Genomic DNA, 20,047 nt, shown 5'->3' on the forward strand with positions numbered 1-20,047 from the left:
GCCATCTCGCTGGGCGCCGCCGCCGCGCGCCACCAGATCCGGCGCCCCCTTCCCTCCGGCGACCTTCCCCGTCCCTCCGGCGACCTCCCTCCTCCAGCTCCGGCGAGAGCTCGCACCGGCCAACCTCGGTTCGCGTGCAAACCCTAGATCTGGAGGTCCAATTTTCTCTAAGTCCCGAAATCCCTGATATTATGTTGCCCTGTTCATCACATCATATCTATTTGCATATTGCTCCGTTTCATGCGCATGATATATCAAAATGTTCACCACGAGATGCTTTTCATTTTGTTCCATTGTGCCATGCTCGTTTGAGTTCATCTGGGTGCTCAAATCTCTGATGCAAGAGTGCTATATGTTGTTTACTGCTGTTACTTATCAGAACTTGATGAATTGTCATTTTTTTCGCATTTGATGTGTGCATCTTATGAGCATGAGCTCTACATGTGTTTTGATCTATGCCATGCCATCTTTACAGGGGTGTATGCCATGTATTTTTGTGATCTATGTGATGACTAGCACAAGAATGCAAACTAGGCTTCGTGATGTTTCTGTTTTCAGGGACTTAGGATTTTTGCTAAGTCTTTTCCTGCTGTTATTTTGATGTCATGTATCCATGTGGCTACAGTGAGATCCATGCTTCTTTTGAGTATGTTCAGTAAGGATGTTCTGGACATACAGTTGTGCTCTATCCATCCATGCCCCTGTTGGCAATTATGGAGTGCCCTAGCATGTCTCAATCTTGCTCTACTTTTGCGATAAAATGTTCCTGGCAGAATGTTAGCATGATATTCAATTTTTCCATGAATGTTGCTAGTGATCCATGCATGCTATGAACTTGCTATTGCCATGATTAGCTTCATTAACATGTTTTCTTGCTGTAGGTATGCTTGTTTTGTCATGCATTGCTTTGTGATGAGTGAATCGAGCTCTCAAAGATGCCTTCATAATTCTGTTTATGCCATGCTCTGTTTTTGTGCTGTCTGAAATTGTTAATAAAACATGCTATGTTTACATGGGTGCCATCATATCTTCTGATCCTTTTTGGCTCATGATCAGTAAGGAATTTTTGTTCTATGCATTTAGTATATTCATGCCACGCCTTGTTTTGCTATGATAAGTTCCTGTAGCATGTTGATTGATTGCTCTGAACATTGCTACCTGATGCTGTTTAAGCCATGTTCAGAATTTTCACTAAGTCTGCGAAGCTGATATCTTTTGCACTTTTGCCATGCTTGTTTGAACCTGTTATAGTGTAATATAGTCGTAGCTCAGTGTTCATCGTTTGTCAAGCATCTCTTGTAGATCACTTCCATATGCTTTGTTGCTATGTTGGGGTGCTGTAGCTTAGTTTCTTGATGTATTCTAAGTGCCATCATGCTGTTAATCGCAGATTTGTGTCATTCTTGTTTTGCTTGCCGTTTGCAAACCGTGCATCCGTTTCCGGTTATCTTTATATCGATTTCAACCGAAATCATCTCGTCTTTCCAATGGCATACTTGGTTTGCCAAGTTGATGCCTTGTTCATCTTTTCCCTTCCGGAGCACGCATATGCATTGCATATCACATCTCGCATATCATGCCATGTATTGCATCATGTTGCTTGTGCATTTCCCGTGATTGATTGTTGGTCCTTTGCTTGTGTTCTTGCTTTCGGTAGAGCCGGGAGACGAGTACGCTTACGAGGAACCTGTTGAGAACGCTTACGAGGATCAAGCTTTCGACAACTCTGAGAACCTTGCAGGCAAGATGACCATACCCTCGAAATCACTTCTATCTTTGCTTTGCTAGTTGTTCGCTCTATCGCTATGATGCGCTACCTACCACTTGCTATATCATGCCTCCCATATTGCCATGTCAAGCCTCTAACCATCCTTTCCTAGCAAACCGTTGTTTGACTAAGTTACCGCTTTTGCTCAGCCCTTCTTATAGCGTTGCTAGTTGCAGGTGAAGTTGAAGTTGGTTCCACGTTGGAACATGGATATTTTGGGATATCACAATATCTCTTATTTAATCAATGCATCTATATACTTGGTAAAGGGTGGAAGGCTCGGCCTTATGCCTGGTGTTTTGTTCCACTCTTGCCTCCCTAGATTCCGTCATACCGGTGTTATGTTCCTTGATTTTGTGTTCCTTACGCGGTTGGGTGATTTATGGGGCCCCCTTGACAGTTCGCTTTGAATAAAACTCCTCCAGCAAGGCCCAACCTTGGTTTTACCATTTGACCACCTACCACCTATATTTTTCCCTTGGGTTTTCGCGAGCCCGAGGGTCATCTTTATTTTAGACCCCTCTCCCGGGCCAGTGCTCCTTCGAGTGTTGGTCCGAACCGAGCTACCTGCGGGGCCACCTTGGGGAAACTTGAGGGCTGGTTTTACTCGTAGCTAGTCTCATCCGGTGTTGCCCTGAGAACGAGATATGTGCAGCTCCTATCGGGATTTGTCGGCACATTGGGCGGCTTTGCTGGTCTTGTTTTACCATTGTCGAAATGTCTTGTAAACCGGGATTCCGAGAGTGATCGGGTCTTCCCGGGAGAAGGAATATCCTTCGTTGACCGTGAGAGCTTATAATGGGCTAAGTTGGGACACCCCTGCAGGGTATTATCTTTCGAAAGCCATGCCCGCGGTTATGTGGCAGATGAGAATTTGTTAATGTCCGGTTGTAGAGAACTTGACACTTGACTTAATTAAAATACATCAACCGTGTGTGTAGCCGTGATGGTCTCTTTTCGGCGGAGTCCGGGAAGTGAACACGGTTCGGGTTATGTATGAGCGTAAGCAGTTTCAGGATCACTTCTTGATCATTTCTAGCTTCGCGACCGTTGCGTTGCTCCTCTTCTCGCTCTTTATTTGCGTATGTTAGCCACCATATATGCTTAGTGCTTGCTGCAACTCCACCTCATTACCCCATCCTTCCTATAAGCTTAAATAGTCTTGATCTCGCGGGTGTGAGATTGCTGAGTCCTCGTGACTCATAGATTCTACCAAAACAGTTGCAGGTGCCGACAATACCAGTGCAGGCGACGCAACCGAGCTCAAGTGAGAGTTCGACGAGGAACGTAGTCGTTACTATGTTTCGTTTCCGGATGATCAGTAGCGGAGCCCAGTTGGGACGATCGGGGATCTAGCATTTGGGGTTATCTTCTTTTTATTTGGATTTGACCTTAGTCGGTCTATGTGTGTATTTTGGATGATGTATGAATTTATTTATGTATTGTGTGAAGTGGCGATTGTAAGCCAACTCTCTTTATCCCATTCTTGTTCATTACATGGGATTGTGTAAAGATGACCCTTCTTGCGACAAAACCTACAATGCGGTTATGCCTCTAAGTCGTGCCTCGACACATGAGAGATATAGCCGCATCGTGGGTGTTACACGTGGGCTCGGAGGCGGACCTATTGTCTTCACGCTCATTGGCCTGCGTAGAGACTGATGCGGACCCTGTGGCCCGCCAAATCACACCAATAATGATCTCCTGATGATCACCCTGTCAGGCCACTTCCTGGAAGCCACCTGCCCTGTTTCGAATGGTGCAGACCCATGCACGCCATGCACAGGGTGTAACAACTTGGACGTTCTTCAGGCGAGTTAACAAAGGCCATTTTCCCGATTCTTTCTAGGCTGCCAACCAAGGACCCGACTGCAACAAAGAGGAGGCCACGCAACAAGAGGCAGCTGGTCTCGAATCCGAGGTGAAGTGTGAGGATTGCATGAGGCGTTGGGCGCGGTACGAACGCTTCCAAGCAACAAAACGTTCTCATCCGAAAGTTGTGCCTAGCCAATGAGGGGGAACAAATCAGCGATGAGGCGCTCCAATCCTACGTGAGGTTGTTCGACCCGCCGCTGGCAGAGACACATATCAAAGCCATTCTTGCCCTGGTTGGATGGGAGGCCTCCATCTTGCCCTTGGCTGTGGGCGACGACGCGGTGGAAGACCGGAACTAGCGGTCATTTCCTCTGGAGTTGATCTTGGTGGGCCTACAAAATGAATGAACAACAGCGCCTCAAAACCTTGGTGTGGAATGTGCGTGGGCTCAACTCCCCGACACGTAGAAAACGTTATCTTGCAAGTGGTCATGGTTGCCAAGCCGAGCGTAGTATGCCTCCAAGAGACTAAAATGGAAGTTGTAACACCGGAGATTGTAAACTTGCCAAAATATGAAAAATTTGATGACGTCACATGTTGGTGGAGCTAATTTTGTTGGATGGTGGGTGCCAATAGCTACAAAATGAGCTAAGGAATGCCTAAATCGGAGTCCATATGAAGAAGTTATGGTCAAAATGGTGAATCAGCCGAGGCTAAAACTGGGAGGGGCGGTTGTACTGCTTGGGAGGGCGGTTGTACCGCTCCTGGAGTGTCCTGGAGGTGTCGTTTTTGAGATCGAAAATGCTGGACCTGGGGGGTTGCGGTTGTATCGCTTGGGAAGGTGGTTGTACCACTCCTGGGGCGAAACTGGGGTTCTAGGTTTTGTTCGGGCGGAAGTATTAGTTGACGGGGGAGCGGTTGTACCGTCTTGGGGGACGGGGGCGGTCGTACCGCTCTATACAGGAAAATTCCTAGATGTGAGCACGGGATGAACTTGGGGGCAGACCAAGTCGAAATTTTGGACCAAATCAAAGGGGAAAAGAAAAATCGAGGCCAGGGAATGCCAAGGGAGGTGGATCCACTTTCCAAACACTAGATCCACAGATCAAAATCAGCAAAAACACACAAAACAACAAAATGCAAGAAATTTTTTGGGGCTCTTTTCGTGGAACTTTTTTGAAATTTGGAAGAAAATTCGAACTAAAGGCTAGAACATGGGGGGTAGGGATCCAAATTTGTGTCAACGTGGCTCATGATACCAAGATGATATAAGGCACGGGCCAAAGTGCCCCGATTTGTCCCGATGTTCACGAATTGGAGGTGGATTCGAGGAGGAACACGAAGAACACAAAGGGAAAACATGGAGAAATCAAAGGGGGAAACACTCTATTGGACAAGATTCACTCCCGGTACTCCTCAAATCATAAGCCATACAAGAGGTGCATCAAGATCCAAGAACAACAAGGGAAATAAAGATACAAGGTAGTTCATCCAAATCTCTAGGAGAGATGGGTCTTCATGATTCACTTGGGGAATCCTTCTCCACATGTGGAGGTCTTGCATCCACTAGGGATCTTCTCCATAGGAGGCCTTGCACTCCAATGGAGTCTTCTCTCTCACAAGAGGAATCCCACAAGGGGAGATACATGAGCTAAGCTCTATGATATGAGTTCTAATCTTAGCTAACCCTATAAATGAGGCGGGGAAAGAGTATATATAGTCCTAGCCAGGAAGGGGTAAGTGAGGGGCGGAATGGGAAAGATACAAGGCCACTTGGCCAACTCTGCGTGCACACAGACCGGTTGTACTATAACTACCGGGTGGTACCGGTCTTGTACCGCTCGATTACAGTAAGGTGTCCAGGCGGAGCAGTAGTGGACCGGTTGCACCGGTGGACCTGTTGTTTACTGGTAGTGGACTGGTTGTACCAGTTTTTCTGGGCTGGCACAATCCTCTTCTTCCTTCTCTTCCATGCTTCCCTCCCAGATGGTGTAGTTGTACTCTTATGTTTCGACTCCTCCTCGTCATCTGTAAAGCTCTGACAATACCCATGTATGCATACAAGAGGAGTGTCAAGTAGTATACCATCCTCGAAGGGGTCAAGTGAACATGTATAAAGGAGATGATTCACCTTTTATGTATGTGAAGTAGATGTCGCACGTGTCACTTGCCAAACGGACTCTTGACATGGTGATGTCCGTAGGATGCTCCACATCACAAACACATTAGTCCCTTAACCCATTTGTCTTCAATACTTCAAAACCACTTAGGGGGCACTAGATGCACTTACATTTATGCCTGTAATTTTGCTTGCAAAGTAACATATGGTATCTACCTATCCTGCTTATCCCCTTGATGCACCACTCTGTTAGCAATACTTCCTAGAGTGTTTATCTAGTTCCTCCAGCAATGGTAAGTTAAGAAGAACCTAAGAACTCCTTCAATTGTATGAACAAAATGTTGGTGTCATTTGTAAAGCCCCCGGACCCCCAAGTTTTGACAAGCCTTCATTAGGAAATTGCTTTTTGAAGCATGTAGGAGCAGGAAAGGGGGTTCTGTTCGTACCTTAGATGGATCAGTCTGAGCCTTCTTGAAGAGCTAGGCGCCGAAGCTCCCGGTGATTGGCGATTGATCCCCGTCGGCAGCTGGATCTTGCTGTTTCAGCAACCAAGACCAGATCCAGTTAAGTACAAAGAATGGAAGAAAAAAATTAGGGCATGATTCGATCCTTGCGCTGATTTTCTTACCCGTCGAGGATGTGTGTGTGGTGGCATGGACAACGCTGCCGATGTCCCCGAGCACCCGCCTGTTTCCTCCTACCTTCTGCTTCCATGTCGGGCCTGCGACACCTGCACATCACGAACGAGAAACACGAGTAAAAGAACTACATGAACCCCTTATGAACGATTTAGCAATGAACACAAAATTCTAGTATTTAGACATGAGAATACCTTGTACAGAATTTAAAAGTCATTAAAAATGTTACCTCTGGTTTGGGTATCCTGCAAATAAAACAGAGATAATAAATTCCTTATAGCTAATATGGTGAACATAGCAAATTGATTACCCCGGGTTTGATTCCATGCGCTCTAGCCAAAATAGATCAAATCAGCAAGATATCTTATGCTATGAATGGTGAAAGTGGTCGCTCATGTTCATCTCGACTGCAGAAATCCTGTGCCCTTAGCGGACGTTGTACTCCTCGGCAGTGGCCACTATCAGCGAGCGGCGGCGGCCAAGGCGAAGGGATCCATGCAGATCATGAGCAACCGTCCATGCGCGGCTGTGGCAGACCAGAGCACGAGTGGGAGGCGGCGGATTCCACCATGGAAGGCTAAGGAGTGGCAGGGGTAGAGGTGGATGCAGGAGGGAGGGAAGAGAAAGGGCCGGTGCTATGGACCGCGGGAGGGGAGGACGTGCCAGTGACGAGGGAAGCGAAGGGCGGAGCGGCGGGAGGCCTGGCGGGTTGATGAGATCCCGTGCAGCAGCTCGCAACAAACCCTAGCTGGCGCGAGGAGAGAGATGGGATGTTCGGATCAAAGAGAGGACGAGAGAAAACCGGCGTGGTAAGAAAAATTGATGAGGAAAGGACATCATACAAGTGGGGAAGGATGAGACGCAAATAAATCGGACGGAAATAACCGTAAAGTGAAAGCTACCAAGTCCTCCTTTAAAAGTAGAGATCACGTATTCACTTGGAGGAAAGATGAAGGGGTAGGTGATGCGCCCGCGGTGATGCGCTCATCATGTTGCTTCCTATTTACGAAAACATTACCTATGTTTATCAAGCGTTACAGGGGATAGGGGATATGCACAAACATGTTCCTAAATTAATTAAAAAAACATGTTTCTAAATTGTGACACAGATCGATGGTCCAGAATCTACGTGTCACAAAACTCCTTCACACAGGGAAGATTTTCGAGAGGTGTATCTCTTGCAGCGCAGCGGGCCAGCGGCAGAGAAGCCGAAGCCCAGTGAGCCGTGTTGTCGTGGAGTGTCGCGTGCGCCTTCTCTTTTGCTTTGCCTTCCTTTTCTCCCACCCCGAGGGGAAATGCATTTTTAAAAACAGGGTAATCCCACCTCGCCTCGGCGCTCCCCAAGCCCCGCAGCATCGCGTACGCGTGCGTATACCGTATGTATCTACAGTGAGGCGGCGCGGGGCAAGGGTTTCGTCTCCGGCGGCGGCGGCGGAGGAGGAGGCTAGATCTGGGAGGGATGGGGAACAGAATAGGAGGGAGGAGGAAGGCCGGGGTGGAGGAGCGGTACACGAGGCCGCAGGGGCTGTACGAGCACATGGATATCGACCAGAAGAAGCTACGCAAGTTGATCCTCGAGGCCAAGCTCGCGCCCTGCTACCCGGGGGCTGACGACGCCGCGGGGGGTGACCTGGAGGAGTGCCCCATCTGCTTCCTGGTAACAGATCTTTATCCTCTCCCCAGTCTCTCCCCTACCCGCAAATTCCAGATGTTGGTGGTTGCTTGAGTGCCCCGCCTGGTCACGGTGGCTTGCATCTCATTGGGATGGACGTTTGATGCGTCACTGCGTATTGCTTAGGTCCATTAATAGTAGTTGCATTTGTTCTGCCGTAGAGTGCCGCTGCCGTGAGCCCGTCAGGGAGAAGGTGCATGAGTATTCACGTGATTGTACTCAATGCCTTCTAATTTATGTCTTTGAATCTTACAATTTCACTCAACCTAGGCACGATTTAATTGTAATTTTCGTCATTAAGTAACACAATTCGTTAACACATTTTCTTTGCAAAACGTAGTAGCACTTGTGCTAGGTGCCTGTGTTTGCATCAGCCACTCTGTCTTGAGAGTTTGTATCTTGGAATCCTTCACGCGCTCAGCACCCATGTGCATGATTCTCCTTTTCGGACACCAGGAAGAGCATGTCCTCTAGTACCCCTTGGTAAATGGCCGCCAACGCCATTTGATCCTTCTTCCCCTCTATGGGTACCTTAGGATCTTTTGGCTCAACACAAAGCAGCACTCCAAACTCCATCTTGATGGACCATGCCAAGTAGCTGCTCTTTGTGAGCATAGGATATCTAAGGGAAATAATCTTTCCTTTAAACATATCTCACTCAAGCTAAGACACAGGGCCCGGATACCAATTGTTAGAATCACTAGCTCTCTAGCTGCTGCCCAGGACTCTCTCTAAAGAGATGTGCTTCACACCCACGTACACAAAGAGCTTACCACTAGTAGGAAGCTTTGTTTGATATCTCAAGTACTACAAGCTTCATTGTACATATGGGGTGCCTGCTTCTTATGTAGGCTGTAGGGGAGTTCTACAATAGCTGACCTGCTACAGTAGCCGACCTACACAGCTCAGCCTAGCTTTGTGCCCTGGAAACTACAGCTAGCTATTACAGCTCACCTTATCTTGTCTTCCTTAACTACTATATAAGTCACCTAAGACCAAAATACCTATAAGGGCTGCTAGTCTGCGACTACAGGACACAAGGATTATCCTAATACATTTTTCCATACTCAAATTGACTTGTTCTACCATTCATGCATCTCTTTGGTATATGACAAGACTAACTCTTAACGCTAGTGGGAAGGAGTATAATTTGACTAATTCAGAAAGAAATGATTGACTAATTGGTCCGAGATATTGCACCTTCGATTGAAATCTTTATAGACTCTAGAGAGTTCTTGTGGTGAAACTGTTCATTATGTTGAATCTTTTGGTACTAGAAGTGCTCTTGACCGGCTTGTGTAAAGTGCCTGATTCTGGTGAATGGGTTTAGCCGTTGCTTCAGTTTCCAGGATACTTTGGATAGTTCTATCTTGCTTGAAAACTGAAAACGGTATCGACTTTGCGTGCATTTATGTGTCACCAAGTACATGTTTAATGCTACTATAGTTTAATCGTTACTGCAATTAGTGTTACTACAATTGGATTGTTACTGCAATTCTGTTACATTTTATCATTATCTCAAAATTTCTAGATGATTTTTTCGAATGCAAAGATGGACATTATATTATAGGAGTTTCTGTTATTTAGCACTTCTACCATGTCCTGAGTTTTTTAACCTGTTAATAAGATTCTGCCAATTTGGGAACCACTGTAATTTTCCCTGTCCTAAAAAATGCATGTTTTTTTCCTTAATTGTAGTACTACCCAAGCCTTAACCGATCAAAATGTTGCTCGAAAGGGATATGTACAGGTAATGTATCTGTCCTACTAGCTACTACCAGTGATTGTGTGTTACTTGTTAGGTGCAAATTTCCTTACATGTCTTGTTTGGTATTTTTGCAGAGTGCTTTCTTCAAATGAAGCCAACTCATACTGCTCGACCTACACAGTATCCTTCATACCATCTCTGTTCTTGTTTCAAATATCCTGTATTGGTAAGTAATGTATGGGCCTTCTCAATTCTCACGATAACACTTAACCAATAAAGATGCCCATTCTGCAAAACCCCCAACTATGCTGTGGAGTATCGTGGTGTAAAGACAAAGGAGGAAAGGAGCATAGAGCAATTTGTAAGTCTTATTCCCTAATGTGTTTGTTTTTGTGTTGATATTAGAAAGCCAAATTCATTTACTTTATCTTGTATAAATTTTGTTACAGGAAGAACAGAAAGTCATTGAAGCACAGATGAGGATGCGCCAGCAAGCACTTCAAGACGAAGAGGATAAGATGAAAAGAAAACAGAGTAGGTGCTCTTCTAGCAGAACAATCGCTCCAACAACAGAAGTGGAGTATCGAGATATTTGCAGCACATCCTATTCAGGTCTGCACTAGATACAACAAATTTACACATTTAATAATGTCAATTTTTCTGTAGCTTAATCTGATAACTTACAATTTACTATGTTCGTTGCAGTGCCATCGTACCAATGTACCGAGCAAGAAACTGAATGTTGTTCATCTGAGCCTTCATGTTCTGCTCAGGCTAACATGCGGTCTTTCCATTCTAGGCATACTCGGTATGTTGTTTTATGTTTTATGTTCCATCATACTTTACCGAAGCTCATATTGTTGGACGAATTCATTTTAACAAGAAAATCCATATGCCATTCATACCAACTGTTCCAAAAGGCTATATACTACACATCAGATGACAGCTACTCTAAAAGCAGGGAGTATCTGAAGCATAAAGTACTAGCCATTGGATTACATGTAGATAACAATGACTGACCATTGAATCAAATATAGATGGCAGGCCTACCACCAAGAGCTGCTGGACTTCTGACCCTGAATGTCTTCACTTTACACTTGCATTCTGCATTCCAATCGTTTGTGTAATCCACCCTGGTCTACACCATTCAAGTTAACATAGCACTAGAGTTACTGTAAGGTTGGCTCCTACTGGATACGGAGCTTTATTCTATGATCATTACAAAATGATTTAGTTTATTAAAAATCACAAGTGGAGTTTATAGTTATTTCCTGTCTAAATTGAATGTTCTTTAGTTAGTCAATGGCTCAATGCGGGAAAGAATACTTGTATTTTGATCATGCTTTGAGTGTGCCAACCCAACTTGGCTAATATCTACAATGAACACCATATACTGATCTTCTCTATGAATGTGGTGGAATAATTGGTACAAAGCAATCATTTCGAACAATTCTGTACAATTTTGTTCGAGGGGAACGATCTTAAGAAGGAATTAGTTTTTTAAGTCATTTTCTGTTCAGATTGAATGCTCTGTAGTTGGCCTATGCAGGAAAACAATGAGTGTGCCGACCCCAGTTGAGCTAACGGCTACACATCAACACTGTATTCTTACCTTCCCTATGAGTGCAATAAAATAATTGGTCTTCAACCCAAGGGTGAAAACCAGACAGGTTGGCCTTTGCGGCAAAACAATGTTTATATGTTGGTCGTTGGGTGTGCCAAACCTTGTTGACCTAACCGCTACACCTTAAACTATATTTGTACCTTCTCTATGTAAAGGAATAATTGATCTTCAACCCAAGGGTGAACGCCAGGCAGTTTTGGTTATTAATTTAGCACAAAAATTCTCTACGCACTTGTAAAAGGAGCGACCTTCTCTTTTTGGGGACTTTCTTGCACATTACAACACTAGAGAGTTCAGACCTGAAAGTTTCAAATACTGACAGATTGCATAGACCAGTAGCATCTCTTTGGGTAATGTGTCATGTTGGATTGATGGCTAAACTGGTAGGATGCTCATCATTACACCAAGCTTGTGGTTCATTGTGGAAGTCCTATCGGTCCAAAACAGAAATGGTAACGGAAGGATCAACTACTGACATAACCCTAATTACTGAAAAGTAGATAAAAGTAAATGTCAATATTCTTCTCTGTTTTATTGAGAGGGGCAGCCCCTTTATATAGTAGACAAGACTTGACCAACAAGCCGGTAAATCTATTCAAACTCTAATACAATCTCTAAACTGGCTGGACTCTTTCCTAACAGAGTTGCTTCATCAACTAGGGCTCGGGATAAGACTCCATGTTTTGATGGGCTGGCCCACACAACATCTCTCCCATCCTTGAAGAACAGCTTGTCTGCAAGCTGTTGGTTATCAATTACCTCCCAGGGGACCTTGGGTGTTACTAGTTGTGGAGTTATCTTGGTCGTAGTGATCAGCCTCGATGAAGCGAAGTTGCGCGCACAGGTGATCCCGAACATAAATCTCGTCACAGTTGAAGCAAAGGCCTTGAGGACGGCGTTCTGCTAACTCAACTGGAGTGAGGCGCTGAACCTGCCGTGGCGGGGCTGGCTCTGGAGTGGTCCACAACAGAACATGTGCTAGTGGTGCTGGCGGGAAAGGTATTGTAGCTGTGTTGACTGCAGGAAGATCGGAGGGGCAGGAAGGGTCTTGTAGGCCCAGAAGACTGGTGTGATGACGCTGTTGGAGGGTAAGACCGCTGCTCATAGGCCTTGGCGATGAAGATGGGGATGTGGAGGTCAGATGGCCGTTGAAGCTCGACGTCAATGCGAAGACCACCGGGCAGCCCTGTTGTGTGCAGAAACCGTTGTTGGGACGGTGTTAATGGCTCATTGTTGCGACACATAGCGCTAGAAACCTGCTGGTGTAGTCTGTGACCGAGGAAGTGAACAGCAGACACACAAACACACCCAAGGCATTTGCGTGAAGTGACGGCACAAACTGAACGTGGCAAGCCTCCTTGGACCACTTCCATGTCGGCATGCCGAAATCGCCTTGTGCTGTAAGTACCAGAATTAAGCGTCATTTGGTGAGGTGGTAGGCTGCAGTGCGCTGTCCACAAAAAACTGCTCGCACCTATTGAGCCAACCAAGAGGGTCGACCAAGCCATCATATATTGGGAATTCAAGGTTGTGGAAGCGGGGCACGATGGAACTCGAATCAGAGCCGAGGTGATGGTTAGGCAGGGTTAGAAGGGAGGTGAAGGGCGGGTGGTTCCATAGATGGGTTGTGGAGGGGGGCATGGCCATAACGCCGTATGAAATCGGTTGGCAAGTGGAGACGTGAAGGTGGTAGAGGCGGCGGCGAAAATCTGCGGCTGCTGCTGCTGATGGTTGGGTTGCTTCTGCTGATAGGTGGGTGAAAAATTGGTGTGGGATTTGGGCTGCAGAGTGGGAGTGCCAAGTGGCCCAGATTGATGTTAGGGGGTGGCTGTGGCAAGTAAGGAGATGGCTGGAGGTGGTAAAAGGGTGTTGACGGCTGAGGTGGTTGGCAGCGGTTGGCACAGGGTTGTGTTGCAAGGGGAAGTAGAAGGTGGAAAGCAGGAAAGTGAATGGGTAGTGGGGGTGGGCAATCTGCTTGACGGGTGGAGGTCTGCCGACGGTGGCGATTCCCTTGCTGGAAAAAGGGATACCGGAGGTTCTGTTGGCGAAGGGAAGCACCAGGGGCGCGTTGTTGCTGGGTAGGAGGGCCTCAAACGGGGAAGTGGCATCATGGGCGGCTGCTGCAGCCGATGGAATTAGTGGTGGTGGGGGCAGGGCCGGCGGCCTTTGCTTGAGCACCGTCAAGCGCTGCATGAGCCCGGTGAGGAGCGCCTAGTCCTCCGCTCGTTGGCGTGTGAAGGTCTCCAATTGCTTTGTGATGATCGTCATCTGCTCCACTGCCTTGATCTCAATTTCTTTGCCCGTGATGGCTCCGATACCAAATTGGAAGGATCTTCTACTGACATAACCCTAATTACTGAAAAGTAGATAAAAGTAAACGACAACATTCTTCCCTGCTCTATTGAGAGGGGTCGGCCCTTTATATAGTAGACAAGACTCGACCAACAAGCCGGTAAATATATTCAAACTCTAATACGATCTCTAAAGTGACTGGAATCTTTCCTAACAAAGTTGCTTCGTCAACTAGGACTCTAATTAAGGGATAAGACTCCACGTTTGATGGGCTGGCCCACATAACAGGTTAACTACTTGTCTGGTGTGTACACTAAAGCCTATCAGTATCTCAGTAATTGGAATTACCTCTTATCCTTGAGCTAGGTTGTCAAGTTGAAGCCTGCTTCAGTTGCTGAAAGGTACAAAATGTGATCAGGATAGGTTTTTTTATGCTACGTACTAGTAAATGACAGGATCTGTTCAGTTCGGACTAAACGAGGGGGTTCTTTTGTAATCGTGGAACTGCAGAAACTGATAGAGTAGGGAGGAAATGCTCGAGCCAGAATAAAGTTGAGGTTCCAAAGAGCATTTGGCCGAATCTTGGTTTTCACCTCTTAAGGTCCTTTATCAGAAGATTGGTGTGCTGTACTGGTAGTTAGTTTATACTTCCACTAGGGCCCTGGTTTGGAGGGTATCATTCCAGCATAAAACTGCAGAATCTTAAGCTTTATTAAATACTACCTCCGTCCCAAAATATAAGACGTTTTTGCAGTTCAAATAGTTCAAATTTGAACTGCAAAAACGTCTTATATTTTGGGCCGGAGGTAGTAGGTTCTGACCGTATGGGTATGACTGGACGGAATTCAAAGACAATTAGACCCCTTTCATGTTGAAACCTAAAACTTCTCATCAGCATCTCATGGAAGCGTTGCTTTTGGAAAAAAGTAAACTAAATAATTCAAAAGCCTTAATCTTTTGGTTGAATATGAGCATGTTTTACTTTGAAATGGAGGTAAAAGATTTACCTTATTCCCTTAATTAGGTGAGAATTTAGTCATGACATGGACAAAGCCAAACAAAGCAGCCAAAAAGAGCCCAACAAGAAAAAACCCTACTTTCGTGGTAGGATGCTCCCTAGATGTGCTCCCTAGAGTCAACAATTGCCGCCTCCTTCTTGTATTAAGCATATATAGCATTATGTGATCATGGTCAAGGTAATCCTTCCTGTAGGTGTGTGACATTATGTAAATTGTCTTTTGATTACAGTGATGATAACATAGACATGAACATAGAGGACATGATGGTTATGGAAGCGATTTGGCGTTCAATTCAGGTAAAGTAAAAGGTTCTTATATGTCCCTTGAATGAACAGTATTTGGTTTGTGCATGATGTACGATTTGAATAATATTATGATGTGACTTGTTGGATCAAATTGTTTTCTATATGAGCTGCGGAAAACATGACGGTTATTTTCTTTGTTCTTACTGTTTTCTCTCTGTCCTTCAAGTTGACAGTAGTTCATTTGTGTTACTGTTCTACAAACAGTATGCTGGCAGTTAATGACGATGTCCCACTTATTTTTGTTATTTCCCTTCTTACAGTATATTTGAAGGTAGGAGTATCAAGACACGATTATTATTGTTGCAGACAATTCCTGCTGAAACATGCATATACTCCCTCTATAAAGAAATCACTTTACAGAGGGAGTAGTTCCTAACTGTGTGCTTGTTAGTTTTTAATGGTTACAAGATTAAGCGAAGAGATTGAGATCAACTGCAAAATAAGGTTATCTTTGCAGGCTTTGCCATCCTGGATCACTCGACGAGAAACAAATAATCTTGATTTTCATAAGAGGCTAGACTGCCTTTAGTTTCCTTAACCTTTTTCAGTTGACCATATGTTCTTAAGTAAAGTTTCACTTTCACACACACTTATTTTCTTTTAGAACTGTTGTGATGGGATTTATCTTTTAAACTGAATATTGATGCGCAATCTACTTGTCGTGACAAATTCTTCGAAGTACTGCCATTACTTTGTATTTTTGTACTCATCCTATAATAAACAAAATAATTTAATTGTCATCTGAGCCTAGACTACCAATGTTTTTTTCAATTAAGCGTATGTTCCAAATTATAGTCTCACCTTTGATCTTGGAAGTTTGATTTTAAATTGTTTTGATTTCATAAAGAAACATAACTTATGTTACAGGACACCATATATTTCCTTCTAGAATTGTTGAGATGCAATTTATCTTCTAAACTGGATGTTGTTCAGATGGGCAATCTAAAATTCGTGTCAAATTCCTTCAAGTAATGCATGTACTTTGATTGTTTGCATGACACCCTGCTGAATTAGGAAAATTCGTGGATCATCTTATAGTACAGAAAAGTTTGAATACGTATATGCTTGTAATATTATGTTGACATTCTCTCTCTTAGCAGGAGCAAGGAAGTATAGGAAATCCTGCTTGTGGGAGCTTTATGCCTTTTGAGCAACCAACGCGTGAGAGGCAGGCATTCGTTGCAGCTCCTCCTCTAGAAATACCCCATCCTGGTGGATTTTCTTGTGCTGTTGCTGCTATGGCTGAGCACCAGCCAGCAAGCATGGATTTCTCTTACATGACTGGTAGTAGTGTGTTCCCAGTCTTTGACATGTTCCGCCGACCGTGCAACATTGCTGGTGGAAGCATGGGTGCTGTGGAGAGTTCACCAGATAGCTGGAGCGGGATAGCGCCAAGTTGCAGCAGAAGGGAAGTGGTAAGAGAGGAAGGAGAGTGCTCAACCGACCACTGGTCAGAGGGTGCAGAGGCCGGGACAAGCTATGCCGGCTCGGACATCGTGGTGGATGCGGGGACAATGCCACCGTTGCCTTTTGCTGACAATTACAGTATGGTTGCAAGCCATTTCCGTCCTGAGAGCATCGAAGAACAAATGATGTATTCCATGGCTGTTTCTTTAGCAGAAGCTCATGGTAGAACGCACACGCAAGGGTTGGCATGGTTGTAACGCGATGATTGTGACGTTTCCTGCCTTCTCTCCCGCACTATCGTTGTTCTGCTCCCCTTCTGCTCTTTTTTGCCACCCCGTGTTCGGCCGTTTTGTTTCTCCTTTTTGCATGTGTTGCATCATGGTTTGATATAGTTCCCGCTATAGCTCTCCATTATTGCTTATATGTTGTAAAATGGAACATGAGGAAGAAATAGAAAAGAGAATGGGTCAGTGTTCTTAATGCCAAAAGAAGGATGCAAAAATGTTTCGGGTTGACCATTGCGAGCTGCAGGTGTATTTTCTATTTTGGGTGACTAATTCCAACTTGCCGTGCAGTTGATGGATGGGGCGATTAAAATGCGCGACTCCAAAACAACCTAGAACAAAATCCTCTCGCCCAACTCGCTGGTTTGATGAAGCCTATTCGCTCCCATTGCCATTACTCCTATGAAGGATGCCCGCCTTCCCATTGGCATTACTCCTATGAAGGATGCGCCGTTACTATAGCGGCAAAGTGCATGCCCGGAGTCTTGAGAAAGATGACCTTATTCCTTGTCGGATTCAGTCTGCGAAGGGATTAAATAAGTTGATACTGAAATGGGAACGCCCATACCCGGGGGTTCAAGTCACTAGACCTGGCTCAGTTCGTCTATAGACTGAAGATGACACTCCAGTACAAAACTCATGGAATATTGAGCATCTTCATAATGTGAGGCGCGGTTGCCGGGCTGCCAGACAACCTCTTTGGTACAAGTTGGCTGACAAGACACGTAATCCTTTGTATAAAGTCAAGCACAGACCCTGTGCATAGTGAAATAAAGCTAAGTGTTTCATAACTCTTTGTCAAAGTACATATTTACTTATGTATGATGCATGCAATGTTGTACTGCATTCTACCTTGTATGAAATGCTTAACGAGTTGTCAAGGTGATGTGGACATGGCCTCTACATATATGACCAAAAATATTATCCTCATATACAATAATCAGGTGATTTCTATTGATAATTATATAAGTTATTATTTCGTTACTCAGAATAGAAATACAACACATTCTTTTATTATTTGTAGAATAGAAGAATATTTTTACAAGCCTAGTGTGAAAATGACGAGCCGATCATGTGCATGGAACACATACACATGCATGTGCATGCCATGCATGCACCCACCGAACCATGCATCACCACCATCATCATTTGATGTACAAGGACAGACGACACCAGTGCCAAAGCACTTGGATTAGGAATTAGCGACGAACGTGCATACTAGAATATTCGGATGCGCCACGACCTTTGGCTCACAATACGGCCCTGCAACGCTGCGGCCTCTACATGCCGGCCCGTGGATGTACGACCGAAGCAGTCCGGATGGGACACATCGAACCCACTCGGCCGCGTCTGCCTCTAATAAATAGTTATCCTAGATTACATTTTAGACTTAGGTTTTGTTTAGAAAAGTTTAGCTTTAGCTATTTTTATTTGTCTTCGCTCGTAGCGGCTAGTGCGATCGTCAAGATATCCTATCGGAACCCTAAATTTCATCTTATGAGATTTATTCCATCTAGCATATCCGCAATTTCAGATTGCTTGGCTATTATTTTCTTGCATGTTCTTCAATTTGTTTGCAGGAAAAAATCATCCGTGGATAGGTCGATCGCGCCGTTGGCTCGGTCGATAACGTCGTGGAGTTGGTTCAGCGATTGTCGTGGATATCAGTCGTGTACAGTTGGTAGCCATGTCGTGAGTGTTGAGTATCGTGATTATTAAAAAAGGTAGGATAGCGTAGGATATTATTCTACCTTGTCTTGTACTTCAAGATGATCATGTACTCCTATATATATGTCCACGAGGCTCAAGCAATACGATGAACAATAATTTCACCAACCCCTCTCTCCCTTCTAACATGGTATCAGTCTAATCTCGATTCAAACCCTAGCCGTCGCCGCTTCCACACCGCGCCGCCCCCGGGGCGTCGATCTTCATGGTCGCCACCGGGGTCTGCGCCGCCCGTACCTAGGGTTCTTCCGCCGGTCATGTTGATCGGCTGCCCTAGAGAGTCATTTTCCCGATCTGTTGATTGGGGTTTTTCTCTCTCGCCGATCGATTGATCGATGTTCTTTTTTGATTCTCTGATCTAAAATTGGCTTGCGTCGCCCGTCGCCGTTCGTCGTCTACATCACACATTTGCTTCATCAACATCTTCAGGATCGGTTGCCACCGGGATTATGCGTGAGGTACGCTGGTACAGCGGCCGCCGACGTGGACCTGCGCCGGTCTCATCCTCAACGCCTCACTCGCGACCACTCACGCGCCTCGCGCGGCATGGTGGCTGCTCGAGCGCCCGCGCTGGTCACCGATTCAGTATGCAAGCTGTGTTCCTTGTTGGGTACGTACATGATGGATTGATGGGTGCTTGTGCATATCCCCGCGTACTTGTACGCACCTTGGCCAGCCACCGTGCACAGCGCGTCCACGTCCGGCTGCACGCGCCTGCTGTGTCCAGCCGTCTGACGCATGCCATCCAGTCTGATCAACCGCATATGTGTGCCTATGTTGAATTCTGTGAAGATCGTCATCAAGTTTATGTATGTCTTCACCGATCGAGCAAGAGCTTACAGTTGCGTCGTCTCTTCGGACCGCAGCGTCGCCGCTCCATGATCCTCACCGCGTCTGCACCGACCTGCGCGCAGCCGCTGCGTCGCCCTTTCAGGCCGTGGTGCCGCGGCCCGCGGTTCACCGCCGCCCCGAGGCCATCCGCTCCAGGCTGTCTCCAGGCTGCACCGACCCTCGCGCTGCCACTGCATCACCCATCGGGCCGTAGCGAGCGTGGCACGCGGTCCGTGCCGCTGCCCTGAGACCGTCCCCATGGTTGCAGCACCTCGCGCGCTGCCGCTGCGTTGCCCCTTCCGGCCGTAGTGTCGCGGCCCGCGGTCAACCGCCGCATCGAGGCCGTCCGCTCCAGGCCGTCCTCGAGGCTGCACTGACCCTCGCGCTGCCGATGCGTCGCCCCATCGGGCTGTAGCGAGCGTGGCACGCGATCCCTGCAACCGCCATGAGGTCTTCCCCGCCGTCGCCCCGACCTGCCCTGCGCCGTTGCGTCGCCCCTTCTGGCCGTAACGCTGCGGCCCGCGGTCCACCGTTGTCCACGCACGTTGATTTCCGTGCCGGTCTTCGTCACGCTGTCGGGTTTATTATCGCCTACTTCAAGCACCGCCGTCGCGCTCCTTCTCTAGCCGCCGCCGCGTCAGGCCGCCGCCGCTCCTGCTCTTCTTCCGCAGCTCCACGGCGACTACATCAACACCGGCGACCCCCGACTCGACACCGACCACGGCATTCTTCGCACGGCTACCTCGACTACGGCTACACCATCTACGCTCTCGGCTACATCAACAAACGGCACAAAGGGCTACCGCTTTGCTTGAGCAACCTCGTCGGTTTCCACTC

At 46.4% G+C, this 20,047-nt stretch overlaps 1 protein-coding gene across 1 annotated transcript; it reads left to right on the top strand.

The window, feature by feature from the left end:
* The first annotated feature begins 7,632 nt into the window (after nt 1-7,632).
* On the top strand, nt 7,633-16,882 carry LOC123144446 (E3 ubiquitin-protein ligase GW2). Its single transcript, XM_044563590.1, has 8 exons — nt 7,633-7,997; nt 9,711-9,762; nt 9,855-9,900; nt 10,000-10,081; nt 10,170-10,332; nt 10,426-10,528; nt 14,885-14,951; nt 16,061-16,882. The coding sequence occupies exons 1-8, from the start codon at nt 7,800-7,802 to the stop codon at nt 16,622-16,624; spliced, it is 1,275 nt and encodes a 424-aa protein (XP_044419525.1). The 5' UTR covers nt 7,633-7,799; the 3' UTR covers nt 16,625-16,882.
* The last annotated feature ends 3,165 nt before the right edge of the window (nt 16,883-20,047 follow it).

This window comes from Triticum aestivum, chromosome 6D, assembly GCF_018294505.1.
Source record: "Triticum aestivum cultivar Chinese Spring chromosome 6D, IWGSC CS RefSeq v2.1, whole genome shotgun sequence".
Taxonomy (NCBI): domain Eukaryota; kingdom Viridiplantae; phylum Streptophyta; class Magnoliopsida; order Poales; family Poaceae; genus Triticum; species Triticum aestivum.

Excerpts from the sequence above, each read along its gene's own strand:
- LOC123144446 (XM_044563590.1), top strand. The coding sequence starts at position 7,800 with ATGGGGAACAGAATAGGAGGGAGGAGGAAGGCCGGGGTGGAGGAGCGG. Across the intron at positions 9,763-9,854 it reads CTCGAAAGGGATATGTACAG|AGTGCTTTCTTCAAATGAAG; the intron begins GTAATGTATCTG and ends GTATTTTTGCAG. Across the intron at positions 10,082-10,169 it reads AAAGGAGCATAGAGCAATTT|GAAGAACAGAAAGTCATTGA; the intron begins GTAAGTCTTATT and ends ATTTTGTTACAG.